The sequence below is a fragment of the Schistocerca gregaria genome, chromosome 2, assembly GCF_023897955.1.
Source record: "Schistocerca gregaria isolate iqSchGreg1 chromosome 2, iqSchGreg1.2, whole genome shotgun sequence".
Taxonomy (NCBI): domain Eukaryota; kingdom Metazoa; phylum Arthropoda; class Insecta; order Orthoptera; family Acrididae; genus Schistocerca; species Schistocerca gregaria.
Window position 1 is genome coordinate 479,778,607 of NC_064921.1, and position 18,041 is coordinate 479,796,647.

Consider the following 18,041-nt stretch of genomic DNA (forward strand, 5'->3'; position numbering starts at 1 on the left):
TTCTGTCAGTGTGATCATGTGATGTATCTGACCCCAGGAATGTGTCAATAAAGTTTCCCCTTCCTGGGACAATGAATTCACGGTGTTCTTATTTCAATTTCCAGGAGTGTATAATCGTTTCGAAGGTATTCCCTTCAAACATAATATGCCAAGTTACACGTCGGAGTGTGTTTTACATCTTGAAAATGAAATTTGGTCCAAGACAGAAAATACGTACTGCATTATTTTTTTTGCTCTACACACCCGACAAATTTCAACAAGATCTTTTATTGACACCTGGGAATGTTCCTTTATGAATGCCCCTTTAGCAAAGTAAGTGTTGTGAAGTATTTGTATTGGATATTTAAAGATTTTCTGATTGTATCTGCATTTGTATCCCTTTAAGGTTTTTATTATTATTGGGAGGAGGAAAGAGTTGGCTGGCTCTGAGCACTATGGGTCTTAACATCTGAGGTCATCAGTCCCCTAGAACTTAGAACTACTTAAACCTAACTAAACTAAGGACGTCACATACATCCATGCTCGAGGCAGGATTCGAACCTGCGACCGTGGCGGTCGCGCGGTTCCAGACTGAAGCGCCTAGAAGCGCGCGGTCACTCCGGCCGGCCGAGGAAAGAGTTGATTTTGCTTTTTATGTTATTATGTAAGGTGTCGTTAGGAAAACTGAATGCGAAGTGCTGGTTTCTTTTCTGTTACATATGACAGAGGGAGGTGGCGCAGTGGTCAGCACACAGGATTCGCATTCTGGAGGACGACGGTTCAAACCCACGTCCGGTCATCCAGATTTAGGTTTCCCGTGATTTCCTTAAATCGCTTCAGGTAAATTCCGGGATGGTTCCTCTGAAAAGGCTCGTCCGATTTCTTTCCCCATCCTTCCATAGTAAGAGCTGGTGCTCCGTCCCTAATGACATCGTTGTCGACGGGACGTTAAACGCTGATCTCCTTCTCCTACACATGCTCTCTGGTAATTGTATTACATTCTTATTGTTAATGAAATGAAATTCCAGTTGTTTAAGTATCCACGCTTGCACAACACCAGCCGAAATCCACATTCACGGAAAATCTGTACCACAGTGCGTCGAGACTAACTAAGCAAGTTCTGTGTCACAGCTCGATTTTTGGAGGAGGTAATTAAAACTTCGTGACTACCCTCAGTCTGGAATCTAAATCCTCATGTTTCCCTTCGGCACGCTACTTCGGAACGTTTCCCGCTACAGGAGGCGTCCCGCACAATCGCGGATCCGCCGCAGCCGGGGGTGGAGCGGCAGGCGCTGCCGGCGCCCGTGAGCTGCCTGTCCGGCGTGGCGGTGGCGGTGCCGGCGGGCCGCCTGGGCAACCTGGCCGTGGAGTACGCCACCGCGTGGGCCGTCGCCAGGCAGCACGGCCTGCGGCTCGCCGTCGCCGAGGAGATGCGCCGCGGTCTGTCCGCCGCCTTCGACGGCCTCACCGCCGCGCCGCTGTCCGCGCTGCTGCGGCAGCCGCCCTGCCAGAGGCACAACCTCAGCGAGGAGCAGGTGCTCCACAACGAGTGGTACCAGCTGCCGTCCCCCGCGCCGCCAGTCCAGATGGTGCAGTGGGCGCGCAGGCACCACCTGCCCGTCGTCCTCAGGTACCGCTGCCAGCATGCGAGCAGACAGACTTACTAACTGCTGTATTGTTTTTCGTTCACCAGAAAAATTTGGAGTAGGTATTAAAATCCATGGAGAAGAAATAAAAACTTGGAGGTTCGCCGATGACATTGTAATTCTGTCAGAGACAGCAAAGAACTTGGAAGGGAAGTTGAACGGAATGGATAGTGTCTTGAAAGATGAACATCAACAAAAACAAAACGAGGATAATGGAATGTAGTCGAATTAAATCAGGTGATGGTGAGGGATTAGGAAATGAGACACTTAAAGTAGTAAAGGAATTTTTGCTATTTGAGGAGCAAAAGAACTGATGATGGTCGAAGTAGAGAGGATATAAAATGTAGACTGGTAATGGCAAGGAAAGCGTTTCTGAAGAAGAGAAATTTGTTAACATCGAGGATAGATTTGTCAGGAAGTCGTTTCTGAAAGTATTTGTATGGAGTGTAGCCATGTATGGAAGTGAAACATGGACGGTAAAAAGTTTGGACAAGAAGAGAATAGAAGCTTTCGAAATGTGGTGCTACAGAAAAATGCTGAAGATGAGATGGGTAGTTCACATAACTAATGAGGAAGTACTGAATAGGATTGGGAAGAAGTTTGTGGCACACCTTGTCTAGAAGAAGGGATCGGATGATAGGACATGTTCTGAGGCATCAAGGGATCGCCAGTTTAGTATAGGAGGGAAGCGTGGAGGGTAAAAATCGTAGAGGGAGACCAAGAGATGAATACACTAAGCAGATTCAGAAGGATGTAGGTTGCAGTAGGTACTGGGAGATGTAGAAGCCTGCACAGGATAGAGTAGCATGGAGAGCTGCATCAAACCAGTCTCAGGACTGAAGACAACAACAATACTAGTTTTTCTCGTAATTTCCAAGAATGATTGCCTGTCGAAGTCGCGGGGTCGAAATGATACATATCGAACGTGCGATAGTAAATCGATCGTGCGAGTCTCGTGGCGGAAAAGCGTTACAAAAATATTTGTAATTTCAAAGGAGACGACTTACCTTACTCGACGTCGGTGTTATCGTCATGTGACAGTCCATCTGATGTATATGCTACAGGGACAATTCCCTTTTTCCCATAGCCAGAGTAAACTCTGCCAATATCACGCAAGAATATTGGCAGAGTGTCGCATGCATTGACTTTCCCCTGCAAACGCAAGTTGTGGAAGTATAGGTACTGGAACAAGTACAGTTCGTCCCTTTGTCCGGAACGCATTTCTCTTTTTATGGAAGACTTAAAAGATTTCCACAGGCGATCGATATTCTGGGTGTGGACACTGGGGTCATCCGAATAAACTAACTCCACAGAGTGGTTCAAGAATTTGTGGTTCGAGGTCTTCCTTGAGGTCTTTTCCCATCTACCTGTCTTTCCAAATTTATTTTGGCTGTTCTAGTTGGCTCCAGTCTCGTCACATGCCTGTACCAGCGAAGTCTAGATGCGCCAATTCGATCTGATAGGGATGCCCTTATTCAGGCTTCTTTCCTCACCACCTCATTCCTTTACTTGTACATCTTGGTCTTCTCGATGGTGGATCTAACAAATTTCATCTCTGATGCTTGCAGCCTTGATGATTCTCTTTTTGGGAAAGTACATGTTTCAATACTATAGGTCTGAAACCCTTCAGTAATAACTGTAGTACTAGGCAGTATGAAGTGTTTTATGAGACCCACTAAAGCGACCTTGTCTCGAGGGAATACTCCGACAACAAAACACTTCCGGGCCACTCTTACTATTCCACCGAATACCCAAATGTGATCTATTTCACTTTTTGAAGGTCGTCCTTTCTGGTTCTTTCGTCTAGCTATATCGTCTAGCTATACGAGATTCGTCTACTTCCACAACTTTATTCGCCCCACCAATTGGCACACTATCATTTGTCACTACCACGTAACAGACTTCTTGGCAAAACCCGAAGTAGTCACACACGGTTTCTGCAGATAATTCAGTTTCTGATGCTTGCAAACGTGTACTCTCGAATCCAGCACTGTGCAAGAATTACACTTGTGTGAATGGATAACTTCGAAGAGTTGCAGCGGTATTTCAGTATCGACAAAAAAAAAGGTCAAATGGCTCTGAGCACTATAGGACTTAAGTGCTGAGGTCATCCGTCCGCTAGAACTTCGAACTACTTAAACCTAAGTAACCTAAGGACATCACACACAACCATGCCCGAGGCAGGATTCGAGCCTGCGACCGTAGCGGTCGCGCGGTTCCAGACTGTAGCGCCTAGAACCGCTCGGCCACCCAGGCCGGTTCGGCATCGACACTCCTCTTACGAAGTGTTACAGACTTTGCAGCACCACAGTCAACACAGTCCCTCCTTCCCTCGTCCGGCAGGAGTCCATGTTTGCGGCAAAAAGTTAAACAACTCTCAATGCTGAATAAACATGGAATTAGTTTTCCATGTCAGAGAATCCGCGGGAGAAACGTCAGCAACACAAGACATTACACTCGCTATAGACGGAAACCGTCTGGGATTACCAATCAAGTCACAAATAATTAGGGCGGGAGTGCAATGTACACGTACAAAAGGAACGACGGAAAACATAAAAATGACGATCACGGTCGATTTACTATCGCACGTTCGATGTGTGTCGTTTGGATCCTGCGACTTGGATAGGCAATCATTCTTACTGCTCTCCTCCTACTCTTACCTCTTCACATAACAAGGACTGACACTCTTCCATTTTAATTACACTCACAGAATTTGAAGGTCGGTGTCCTGACGTACCCTGTGGTGACAGCGCCTATGGGATACCTCGTCATATCGTGCTGGGGCTTCTTTCACCCTGCGTAGTGTGGCAACTCGACGTGCTATGCACCCAACAAGTCGCAGGAAGACCCCTGCAGAAATATTGAACCGTGCTGTCTATTTAACCGCCCGTGATAGCGAAACTGTCGCCGGTGCAGCATTTTGTGCATGAACTGACCTCTCGATTATAAAACGATGGGATTCATGTCGGGAGATTTCGGTGGCCAAATCATTTGCTCGAACTGCCTCGAACCGGTTGCGAACAACTTTGGCCTGGTGATATGGCGCATTGTCGTCCATAAAAATTCCACCGTTGTTTGGTAACGTGAAGCCCATGAATGGTACCAAATGCTCTCCAATTAGTTCAACATAACCATTTACAGTCAATGGTCGGTTCAATTGAACCAGAGGACTCAGTCCATTATGGAGCCACGACCAGCTTGTACATTACCTTGTTAAGAAGTACGGTCTGTGGTTGGGTTCTGCGCCACATTCGAACCCTACCATCAGCTCCTAACAGCTGAAACTGATACTCATCTGACCAGTCCACGGTTTTCCTGTTGTCTAGGGTCCAACTGATATGGTCATGAGGGCAGGAGAGACGCTACAGGCAATAACGTGTTGTTGGCAAAGACACTCGCGTTGGTCGTCTGCTGCCATAGACCATTAACGCCAGATTTCGGCGCCCCATCCTCACTCATTGGTTTCTGTAGTTTCTTCTGACAGTGATGCTTCTGTTAGCACCGACAACTCTTTACAAATGCCACTGCTCTCAGCCGTTAAGTGAAGGCCGTCGGCCGCTGCGTTGTCTGTGACAATGCTTGAAATTTGGCACTCTCGGCACACTCTTGACACTGTGGATCTCTGAATATTGGATTTCCTAACGACTTAGGAAATGATACGTCCCATGCACCTAGCTCCAACTACCATTACGCGTTCAAACTCTGTTAATTTGTAGCCGTGTGATCTAAGGCGCCTTGCTGTAGCTCGCGCAGCTCCCGCCGTCAGAGGTTAGAGTCCTCCCTCGGACGCGCGCGCGCGCGCGTGTGTGTGTGTGTTGTTCTTAACGTAAGTTAGTTTAAGTAGTGTGTAAGCCTAGGGACCGATGACCTCAGCAGTTTGGTTCCGTAGAACTTACCACAAATTTCCAAAATTGTCTGTTAATTCCTGGAAACGTTGGAAACCATTTCACATGAATCATCTGACTACAAATGATAGCTTCACTAATGCACTGTCATTTAATACCCTTTTACGCGAGACCGCCGCCATCTGTACATGAGCATATCGCTGTCCCATGACTTTTCTCACCTTAGTGTAAATATCTGAACTAGAATTCTTCTATAAACGATTTTAAGATTTCCTACAGCTTTTAAGTGTGACCAATTTAGAACTAACAGACCCGCCCTTAGCTCGGTGTGTTGTGTAATAAGTGTTGTAATTTTGAAGTCTATGGTTCATTTTTTTCTAAATTCCCCTTTTTTGTTTTATTTTAATTTCATATTTATTACGAAATGGATCATACCAATAATGACCTATAGTATTGAAACACGTACCCTCACAGAAAGAGAATCATCAAGGCAGCAAGCATCAGTGATGAAATTTCTTGGATCCACCATCCAGAAATCCTAGATGGACAGGCTAAGGAATGAGTAAGTGAGGAAAGAATCCGGAATAAAGACATCCCTATTAGATCGAATTGGCGCATCTAGACTTCGATGGTACAGGCATGTGATGGGAATGGAGCCAACAACACTCCTGCTCAAAAATTAAGAATAGTGCTGATACATGGTGAAACAAAGCTCTAGTGGGCGGTCTGCGGGTTTAAATCACTTCGGGGTATGACCATGCGGTGCATTTAACCTGCGGTCGTCGCACGATAGCGCTGACAGCAGTCCACATATGCAAAGGTGTGCTGGTGCATGTCAGAGTACGGCGCAGCGAGTAAGTGTGCAGACGTTTTCAGACATGCTAATGGATACTGTGTATTCAAAATGGCTCAGAGAACACACATTGATGACGTAATGAGGGGTAGAATACTAGGGCGACTGGAGGCTGGTTAAACAGAGCAGGTCGAAACACGGGCCTTCCGTGTGCCACAAAATGTGATCTCAAGATTATGGTAACGATTCCAGCAGACAGGAAACGTGTCCAGGCGCTACAGAACGGAACTTCCACAGTATACAACACCACGAGCAGACCGATATCTCACCATCAGTGCCCACAGACGGCCACGGAGTACTGCAGCTAGCCTTGCTTGGGACAGTTGTCTCCAGACACACGGTCTCCAGACGACTGAACAGACATGGTTTATTCGCCCAGAGACCTGCAAGGTGCATTCCACTGACCCCTGGTTACAGGAGAGCCCGTAAAGTCTGGTGTCAAGAACACAGTAAATGGTCATTGGAACAGTGGTCCCAGGTTATGTACGGACGAGTCCAGGTATTGCCTGAACAGTGATTCTCGCTGGGTTTTGATCTGGCGTGAACCAGAAACCATATACCAACCCCTTAATGTCCTTGAAAGGGACCTGTATGGAGGTCGTGGTTTGATGGCGTGGGGTGGGATTATGATTGGTGCACGTACACTCCTGCATGTATTTGACAGAGGAACTGTAACAGGTCAGGTGTATCGGGACGTCATTTTGCACCAGTATGTCCGCCTTTTCATTGGTGCAGTGGGTCCCACCTTTCTCCTGATGAATGATAACGCACGGCCCCACCTAGCTGCCATCGTGGAGGAGTACCTCGAAACAGAAGATACCAGGCGAATGCAGTGGCCTGCCTGTTCTCGAGACTTAAACCCAATCGAGCACGTCTAGGATGCTCTCGGACGACGTATTGCTGCACGTCTTCAAATCCCTAAGACACTTCAGGAGCTCCGACAGGCACTGGTGCAAGAATGGGAGGATATACCCCAGCAGCTGCTCGACCACATGATCCAGAGTATGCCAACCCGTTTTGCGGCCTGTTTACGTGTGCATGGTGATCATATCCCATATTGATGTCGGGGTACATGCGCAGGAAACAGTGGCGTTTTGTAGCACATGTTTCGGGACGGTTTGCTCAACTTATCACCAATACCGTGGACTTAGAAACTGTGTCGCGTGTGTTCCCTATCTGCCTATGCTGTTGGCGCCAGTTTTGTGTAGTGCCACGTTGTGTGGCACCACATTCTGCAATTATCCTTAATTTATGAGCATAAGTGTAGAACAGCCAAAATAAATTTGGAAAGACATAAGATGGGAAAAGACCTCAAGGAAGACCTCGAACCCGATGGATGGACTTGATTAAGGATGATCTAGTGACAAGAGGATGGACAGGTGTATCTGGACAGGACGAATTGGAAGAGTCTATTACCAGTACCTGGGAAACTGGAACTGTTAAATGATGATGATGATTTATTATGAAATGGAAATATTAATTAGCAAATAATGAAACACAATGTTTATCTAAAAAAAAGTATTTTTGTTTTGTACTACTAATAGCATTAAAACGAGTATTTACACTAAATTAATATTTGGTAAAAAAATGCAAAACACATAATAGAAAATAAAATACTTTTTTATTTATTTCTAGAAATCGAACAGTTATATACAGGTTGTTAAGGGTATAAGTGCAGATATTGTGATCGTTGGTACCTTAATATTACCCATTTCAGCGTGTTAGTGATTCTTTCTCGGTGTCTAACAGTCTTCCTGCAAACAGGTTACTTAATTTTCTGTCCGATGTTTTATATGCGGTTATAACTGCACCACTAAGTGGACTACGCCAGTCAATATAGATTAACCATTTTGTGGCCACATGCCCACACTTCAACATCTGAGCTGTTGCCCAGGAAAAAATAAACTTTAATGGCTTGCTCTTGCCACATGTACTTCGAGATACTAACTAACCTAAAAAGTAGTACTGCCAACAATCATAATTTATTATTGGTCTCGAAATGAACAGAATACTGACGAAATTCACTTCGCTACCCTGCCCTCAGTCACCAATAAGAGTGTCTGTACCTTACCCTTAACACCTTGTATGTAAAAGGCGTCCCAGGTGGACAAGTCAATTTCAGGGATATGACAGGAACAATTATTCACAACAACAAAAAATCTAGTAAGCGTGCGCTTTAAAATGGGTACCTTAAGAACTGTCAGCACTATCAATCTTCAGTGCTGCGCAACGAATCTATTCTACTGCAAGCTCTTTGCTTCCCATATTTTGGGAGGAGGTAGTCGGTACCAAACCAACAAAAAATTGTTTGGTAAACATGGGCTCTACAATGTATATCCTGAACATTATGGGTATTTGTTCAGTAGAAGAAATATGTTTCACAGTCTTCGAGATGAACTGCTTGGAGCTCTTAAGATATGGCCGGCCGCTGTGGCTGATCTGTTGTAGGCGCTTCAGTCCGGAACCACGCGGCTGCTACGGTCGCAGGTTCTAATCATGCCTCAGTCATGGATGTGTGGGATGTCCTTAGGTTAGTTAGGTTTAAGTAGTTTTACGTCTAGGGGACTGATGACCTCAGATGTTAAGTCCCATAGTGCTTAGAGCCATTTTTCTTAAGATATGCATTTAAGGATGAAAGTGTTTTTCACATAGTGTGTCACTGCCAAGTAACATAGCTCGATGAAACTTGGGCCATACAGACAGAGCTGCTAGAGTATAACTGAACATAAAAACTGCATTGAGTCGAACAGAAATGACAGTTTTATTTAAACACTTGTAAGGTGGCAGCTTGAATGAATGTTGTTTCGCACCTTACTCGAGATTTTATAAATTGTAACAAATAGTTGGATACGTCACCTGACATACTTTGAGTGACCAGATTTGCCTATCAAAATGTACAGTATATAACGCAGAAAGATATTGCACTCAACTCGACAGCATTAACGCACCGAACCCAAATCCTACAATCCTACATGTCAACGAGCAAAAGGTGAAAAAAGCTGCTAGAAGGAATGCTTTAGTTTGGGACAGAATCAAGTTGCACAGCCACGGCCCGCATACAACAAAAGGCTTCCGACAGGAGAGACAACGAACGCACCAGATGATACACTCCTGGAAATGGAAAAAAGAACACATTGACACCGGTGTGTCAGACCCACCATACTTGCTCCGGACACTGCGAGAGGGCTGTACAAGCAATGATCACACGCACGGAACAGCGGACACACCAGGAACCGCGGTGTTGGCCGTCGAATGGCGCTAGCTGCGCAGCATTTGTGCACCGCCGCCGTCAGTGTCAGCCAGTTTGCCATGGCATACGGAGATCCATCGCAGTCTTTAACACTGGTAGCATGCCGCGACAGCGTGGACGTGAACCGTATGTGCAGTTGACGGACTTTGAGCGAGGGCGTATAGTGGGCATGCGGGAGGCCGGGTCGACGTACCGCCGAATTGCTCAACACGTGGGGCGTGAGGTCTCCACAGTACATCGATGTTGTCGCCAGTGGTCGGCGGAAGGTGCACGTGCCCGTCGACCTGGCACCGGACCGCAGCGACGCACGGATGCACGCCAAGACCGTAGGATCCTACGCAGTGCCGTAGGGGACCGCACCGCCACTTCCCAGCAAATTAGGGACACTGTTGCTCCTGGGGTATCGGCGAGGACCATTCGCAACCGTCTCCATGAAGCTGGGCTACGGTCCCACACACCGTTAGGCCGTCTTCCGCTCACGCCCCAACATCGTGCAGCCCGCCTCCAGTGGTGTCGCGACAGGCGTGAATGGAGGGACGAATGGAGACGTGTCGTCTTCAGCGATGAGAGTCGCTTCTGCCTTGGTGCCAATGATGGTCGTATGCGTGTTTGGGGCCGTGCAGGTGAGCGCCACAATCAGGACTGCATACGACCGAGGCACACAGGGCCAACACCCGGCATCATGGTGTGGGGAGCGATCTCCTACACTGGCCGTACACCTCTGGTGATCGTCGAGGGGACACTGAATAGTGCACGGTACATCCAAACCGTCATCGAACCCATCGTTCTACCATTCCTAGACCGGCAAGGGAACTTGCTGTTTCAACGGGACAATGCACGTCCGCATGTATCCCGTGCCACCCAACGTGCTCTAGAAGGTGTAAGTCAACTACCCTGGCCAGCAAGCTCTCCGGATCTGTCCCCCATTGAGCATGTTTGGGACTGGATGAAGCGTCGTCTCACGCGGTCTGCACGTCCAGCACGAACGCTGGTCCAACTGAGGCGCCAGGTGGAAATGGCATGGCAAGCCGTTCCACAGGACTACATCCAGCATCTCTACGATCGTCTCCATGGGAGAATAGATGCCTGCATTGCTGCGAAAGGTGGATATACACTGTACTAGTGCCGACATTGTGCATGCTCTGTTGCCTGTGTCTATGTGCCTGTGGTTTTGACAGTGTGATCATGTGATGTATCTGACCCCAGGAATGTGTCAATAAAGTTTCCCCTTCCTGGGACAATGAATTCACGGTGTTCTTATTTCAATTTCCAGGAGTGTATATCGAAGGGAGCAGGCAACGTCCCAGCGCTGCCTGCGATGGAGAAATTCTTTAGAAAATTGCGTTGGGAAATTTCCAGATGGATACAAAAAGACCGGAGACGCAGTTAAAATACATTCCCTGATCACTTTGTGCTCTCGTGGTGTTCGCATGTAACTTCTAAGCGTCAGTAGCGGGTACAAAATGTCCGATTGGCTGAAATAAACTAGGAAGGAGGAGAAGTGGCGAGAGCACGGCGCAGTTTAAAGGTACGCCATTTACGATTGGTGGGGGTAGTTTCCACAAGATGAAAGGAACGCTCCCATGCCATGATGCGAAGCACTAATTGACACAGATGTGTGTGTGTGTGTGGGGGGGGGGGGGGGGGGGGAAGAGGACAGTTTGCTCTGTATAATGCCAAAAGAGGAATTTTGTGTGAACTCTGCGTTCACATTGTCTGACATTCAGTAAGGAATTAACTGAAGAGTCGTTGTGCTCCGATAGTGGAGAAACGAAACAGCCACGTAGTTAATTGTTCTTGCGAGAACTGAGAGGGCGTTGAAGTACACACTCTGCTCCATCTATGCTCGTGTATATCGCCATATTTTCCAGACTATGGCTGACTGCATGTTTTCTCGCCTAACGAGAAACATAGGGCAGTTTCAACTGATAAAATCAGTAAAGATTTTTATTAGCTTTTTATAGGATTTTCAGCCAACAACATGTCGTAGCTACAGGTAAATGTCGCTGGCAGAAGCGTAAAATTATTGGATCACCAGCTTGCATCCACTGAGAACATGAGCAACCTTGAGTTCAAAATGGTTCAAATGGCTCTGAGCACTATGGGACTTAACATCTGAGGTCATCAGTCCCCTAGGCTTAGAACTACTTAAACCTAACTAACCTAAGGACATTACACACATCCATGCCCGAAGCAGGATTCGAACCTGCGGCCGTAGCGGTCGGGTGGTTCCAGACTGAAGCGCCTAGAATCCGTCGGCCACAACGGCCGGCCAACCTTGAGTAATCTTTTGCATATCCTGTCACAAAAACTAACTATCCTCTGTAGAGTTGCTGAGTTGATTGTCATCCTAAATAGTGCTGAACATAGAACCGGAATCGGATGATTTGACGTAATATTAGCCAACTCAGACAGTGCTTCACTGTCTAGATGTAAGAAAAATCTTGTAGAGAACCTTCTATTTAAATTTGATGTTGTTGTGTTCAGTGTTATTTCTGCTAGTCAGGACGTCATATCTTATCTTGCAAATTGTCCTGAAATTGTCATGTCACAATCTACGTAAACCAGGGTGCTTTATTGACAACGATACAGAAATTAAACAAATTTTGTACAGCTAAACACCGATATGCTCTCTCGTAGAATAAGGGTTCACTCCTCACCCCCCCCCCCCCCCCCCCCAGTAATTTATTCTAGTGACGCTAACGCACTCACAGGGTGTATTTGCTAATGCCTGAAGTATGTGATAAGGAGTGAAGTATGCTGCATGGGCGTACTGGCGTCCAGTTCTTTGACCACGGTACAATCACCAGTCAACGTTACTGTCAAAGTCTACTCTTTCCCCATGCGAGTCTTTTTCAGGGGTGCTAACGCCCCTGACTTCATTACTACCGATGACAATTCGTGACCGAACAGTGCTTGTGGAGAAGCTCTTGGAACGAGAAGAATCCTACCAACGGTCTGGTCTGCCTGTACCACCACCGACTTAAACCATTCAGTAAGCACGAAGCGTCACGGAGATGCTCAGCCAGCACCAGTGGCAGACGCTGCAACACAGGCGTTCTGCATCACGAGGTGGTCTACTGTTAAAGTTCTGAGAGCATTTCTCGAAGAGTCAACCACTATATCGCTTCCTCCTAAATATATATCGCACAAATTAGACAGATTCGTGCCCATAAGGAGTCTTACCACCAACCGTTCTTCCCGCGAACGGTACAATACTGGAACAGGAGAAGGGGGATGTGACACTAGTAAACAATGTACCCTTCACTGCACAGCGAAAGGTGGCTTGCGGAGTACAGATGTAGCTGTAGGTAACTAAAGGTCTGGAATGCATCTTTGTGGAGCCAAGGACGTAAAACTACAGCCAGTGAGAGACTTGCTTCGGAAAATTTGTTCGGTAAATGAACATGTTAGGATGTGTCTAGCAGTGGTGTATTTTCCCAAAAAGCTGTTGTTTACTGTCTTTACGAGTTAAAGGCATCATTGTATTTTGAGTGTCGTTAATTTAATAGTGCAGCTTTACGTAGTACACATCACAGAAAACTGTCTTTTAATTTTACCAGGAATGGACACGAATCTGAAGTTTGTCTAGCATTGAGTATTCAGCTGCAACCGATATCGTCACCTGTTTTAATAATAATAATATAATAATAATAATAATAATAAGAAGAAGAAGAAGAAGAAGAAGAAAGTAGTGTGACTAGGGCCTCCCGTCGGGTAGACCGTTCGCCTGGTGTAAGTCTTTCGATTTGACGCCACTTCGGCGACTTACGCATCGATAGGGATGAAGTGATGATGATTAGGACAACATAACACCCAGTCCCTGAGCGGAGAAAATCTCCGACCCAGGCTGGAATAGAACCCGGGCCCTTAGGATTGACATTCTGTCGCGCTGACCACATTTTTTTTTTTTTTTTCGTTGCATCTGCCCGAGGCGGATGTCCCAAGACAACTGTTTCAGTTCGTCGTTGATCAATTAACTCAGTTTTTTTATTACAGAGGGCAGCTACCCCTCTGACCGAACACGCTGAGCTACCGTGCCGGCATCACTCAGCTACAGGGAGCGGACACTGGTTTAATTGGTAACTTCTCTCTTTAGCATAACAGGTGTTGGCTGGGGCAAGTTAGCTTATTGGACACACACCTTGTCGCGGATGATGTTAATTCCACAACGATGCATTTCAGACCTATGGACATTTGAAAAAGTTTGCTCGTTTCGACGTTCTCTACTTTGCTCCGACCTTATTACCAGCTTGTTTTTCTGTACCCTGTATGTGTGAGGTTTGATGCTATGAGTTTGGTGGAACAGATGTGCGAGAGAATGTGATGGACTGAGTGACTTTTTTTTTTTGTACGCCTATAAAAGTCGGGTTCTGTCTTCGAAGAATTGTAGAATGCAATGGTTGAGTGGCCAACGGCTCGGCAGATCGAAGTCATAGAGATCGATTTGTGACAAGTGCGACGGTTCCTCAAATGTATCTACAGTCAGCGGTACATGGTTTTTTTTCTTTTCCTTCCAATTCCTGAGAAGCAAATCTGACGCTCTGCTACTTTGGTGCTATAAAATTTTGCTTGGAATGTGTTCGTTTCTTTGATATTGAACGTATTTCGGGGAGAAAACGTGGTTTTCAATAGAAGTTGGGAAGACTACTTTGATGCAGTATTTCTGCACTTCTATATCGAATTGAAACGCATTATTACTTAATCGACTCATAATTTAAACTTCTGTATTTTATGACCGTGCGCACTTTTAAACTGATAGCCCAGTTTCTGACAAATCGGGGAGAACTGAATTGGTGCAAAATTTTCGAGATTTCTTCAAAATGGAAGACCTACTCTGAAATCGGAGCAAACTCGATTAATCATAACGGCAGCATGCTTGAGTGATAAGAAATAGTTTCGTGAGCTACACCAAATTGTTCGAAGGCATCCTCTTTTTTGAATCTAATTTTCCTGGCCCACACTGAACAGTTCGGCGATAGTAATCTACTGGTTGTTCTGATATTGAGCAAGCAGCAGAGATGCAACTCGCAAACGACGGTGTATTTGTTCATTAGCGAGAGATATCATTGCGTTTGTGTCAGCCTGAAATTGTGCGTGCAGCGCAATGTACAGCACAACCAGGATACAGAAACTGTTTTTGTGTTGTGTGAGAGGCGTCACACTCTTTATGTGCGTTGGTGTCACTTCCGCGGCTGCGGGTGCGTCCTGTGATGCCCTTTACCCGTCGGCACACGGGAGGAGTAACCTAACGATGACGTGCATGCAGAGGGGACAAATGGTTCAAATGGCTCTGAGCACTATGCGACTTAACTGCTGAGGTCATCAGTCGCCTAGAACTTAGAACTAATTAAACCTAACTAACCTAAGGACATCACACACATCCATGCCCGAGGCAGGATTCGAACCTGCGACCGTAGTAGTCGCGTGGTTCCAGACTGTAGCGCCTAGAACCGCTCGGCCACCACAGCCGGCCAGACGGGACATCCAACGCCACGAGACAAAGCATTATCGCCACATGCGACTATCTGGTTAATGTGATTACGGGTTCTTAGTGTTCTCCAGCGGCCGTTGTCGACATTTCTGGCTCGCAAACCGTACGATTTGTTCATGAAAATGGACGCGCGTAGAATTCCTAAGTTAGCGCTGTGAAAACGCACACCTCCTCTCTTGACCATGTGCTAAACATATGTGATATGTATTCGCAACTGCGAATGTGGGCAACCATCAGCTGTATAAGGGAATGACGATAGTGAAAATTTGTGTCGGACCGGGACTCGAACGGGATCCCGCCTCGCCCCCCCCCCCCCCCTTCTATCGCGAGCAGTCGCCTTACCATTTGGCTATCTTAGCACGACTGACTGCCAGACCCCAAACTTCCACATGCCATCAACTAAGTGTCTGCAACCTGTATTCGTACATAAATTATGTGTATTTCGGTATAGGCGACACATTTTAATTGAAAGTTGCTTGCCCGGCTGTAGCCGCCGCAGTGCCTGTTTCTTTGAACATGCGTACATGTCCAAAGGAACAATGCATCGTAATTCACAGCAACATAGGCACTGCACAGTAGTAATGCTAGTCATGTTGTTCTGCCTGTGGAGACATAAACAATAACTTCCGTATCCGTGAAGTAATGAGACAAAATGAAAGACGCATGTCCACTCAGTAAGGACGCCAGATCATAAAAGCTCACCAGATGCAACACAACACTCTTGACAGAGAATGCACTTATATTTACGTAACATCAGATATTACAGATATTTCTTTTAATTTCATAAGAAAGTGCCACAACCTTTTAGAACAAGCAAAAGCGAAAAAAAGCAGGACACGAACGCTTACGAATCATAACAAGAACGACACGTTCAATGCGTGGTTGCCTTCCTTAAAACGGCTTACTCCCATAACATGCGAGCTACAGCACAAAAACATGCTTTAGCTTACGCCTACGTCCCGCAGCGATTGCAGGGTCGGTGTGGTTAACGGATTCGGCAATGTTAGTTTTAAGGGTGGCCGGATGCCCTTCCTGCCGCCACCCCGTACCTCTCCCCTCCCCCCCCCCCCCCTCCCCCGTCCGGATCGGAATCAGTGCACCCCAACTGTCTGCATCTAATGTAAATTGTGAAATAGTGCGAAAGTGTTTCAAATGTCTGCGACTGGCGTAACTGAAGTGAAACTTGGGGACCAGCTCGGTATTCACCTAGGGGGATGTGGAAAACCGCCTAAAAACCACATCCAGACTGGTCGGCACACCGGCCCTTGTCATTATTCCCCGGGCGGATCCGATCCGGGGCCGGTACAGAGCGAAAACAACTACATACGAAAATTCTTTTACCACCAATATGGCGTCCAATATGACATTTCCCGTCATTTTATTACAATCAGTTATACCAATAACATTCGTTCTCGAGACATTCGATGTGCTGATGATTAGAAACAGCATATGTTCATGGGGTGTGAAGTGTATCATAAAACCCGCCGACAGATACAGTATATCGTCTTGCTTTCTGCTTGTGACGCGTGTGCTGTTCTGGGGGTCGTTCTTGGTTCTATTACGTGACACGTTACCGAAATATCGCAGAACTTCTATGACTACATCTACATCTATATTCTACAAAGCTTCCTTCCCATTCCATTCACTTATGGAGCGCAGGAAGAATGATTAAATGGCTTTGTGAGTGCTGTATTTATTCTAATGGCTCTGAGCACTGTGGGACGGAGGTCATTAGCCCATAGAACTTACGACTACTTAAACCTAACTAACCTAAGGACATCACACACATCCATGCCCGAAGTAGGATTCGAACCTGCGCCCGTAGCAGTCGCTCGGTCCCGGACCGAAGCGCCTAGAATCGTTCGGCTACAACGGCCGGCCGTAATTATTCTAATTTTATCTTCACGATCCCTATGTAAGCAATACATAGGGGGTTGTAGTATATTCCTAGAGTCATCATTTGAAGCTGGTTCTTACTACTTTGTTAGTAGACTTTCTATATTCAAGAGCCCGTCGGTTCAGTTTCTTCAGTATCTTTGACTTTTCCCACGGATCAAACAAACCTGACCATTTGCGCTGCACTTCTGTGTGTGTTAAAGAAGAATCTCCTGTTACTCCTATTTGGTACGGGTGTCAGACATTCGAGTAATATTCTAGAACCGGTCGCACGAGTGATTTGTAAGCGATCCTCTTCGTAGACCGATTCCACTTCCCCAGTATTCTACCAATAGAGCGTGCTATACCCACGTCTGAGCCTATGTGATCATTCCATTTCGTATCCCTACAAAGTGCTACACCCAGTTATTTGTATGATTTGGTCGATTCTAACAGTGGCTCATTGATATTATAGTCATAGGAACTACGTTCCTTTCGTTTTGTGAAAGTGCACAGCTTTTCATTTGTGACATTTAAAACAAGTTACCAGTCCTCCACCACATTTAAATCTTATCAAGATCTGATTGAAAATTTATGCAGTTTCTTTAAGACAGTACTTCAGTATAGACAACTGCATCATATGAAAAATTAATATTAATATTGTCTGCAATGTCATTAATATACAACATGAACAGTAAGGGAGCCAAAACACCTCCTTGGGGCACACCCCAAGTTACTTCATCTGACGATGACTCTCCACCAAAGATAACATGCTACGTTCTTCTTCCCCAGTCACAAATTACACTTGATTCCACATATGATGATACTTTTGACAATAAGCGTAGGTGTGGCATTGAGCCAAATGCTTTTCGGAAATCAAGAAATACGGCACGTACCTTCCTGCCTTGATACAAAGCTTTAAGTACGTCATGGGAGACAAGTTCGAGTTGGGTTTCACATGATCGATGTTTTCGGGTATGTTGGTTGGCGTGGAGGAGGTCATTCTATTAGAGACAACTCATTATTAATTTGTGTTTCACGTGACGAAATGGCTCCTCGACGTGAAATAGCAGGAAGTGACGTCACAAAACTGGTAGAG

At 46.1% G+C, this 18,041-nt stretch overlaps 1 protein-coding gene across 2 annotated transcripts in view; it reads left to right on the top strand.

The window, feature by feature from the left end:
- Positions 1-18,041, top strand: part of LOC126327292 (galactoside 2-alpha-L-fucosyltransferase SEC1-like) — a 128,047-nt gene that overhangs the window by 72,049 nt on the left and 37,957 nt on the right. For both annotated transcript variants that reach the window (XM_049995875.1, XM_049995876.1), the window contains exon 3: positions 1,218-1,609. In XM_049995875.1, coding sequence (XP_049851832.1) covers positions 1,218-1,609 — 392 coding nt within the window. The remainder of the gene's footprint in view (positions 1-1,217; positions 1,610-18,041) is intronic.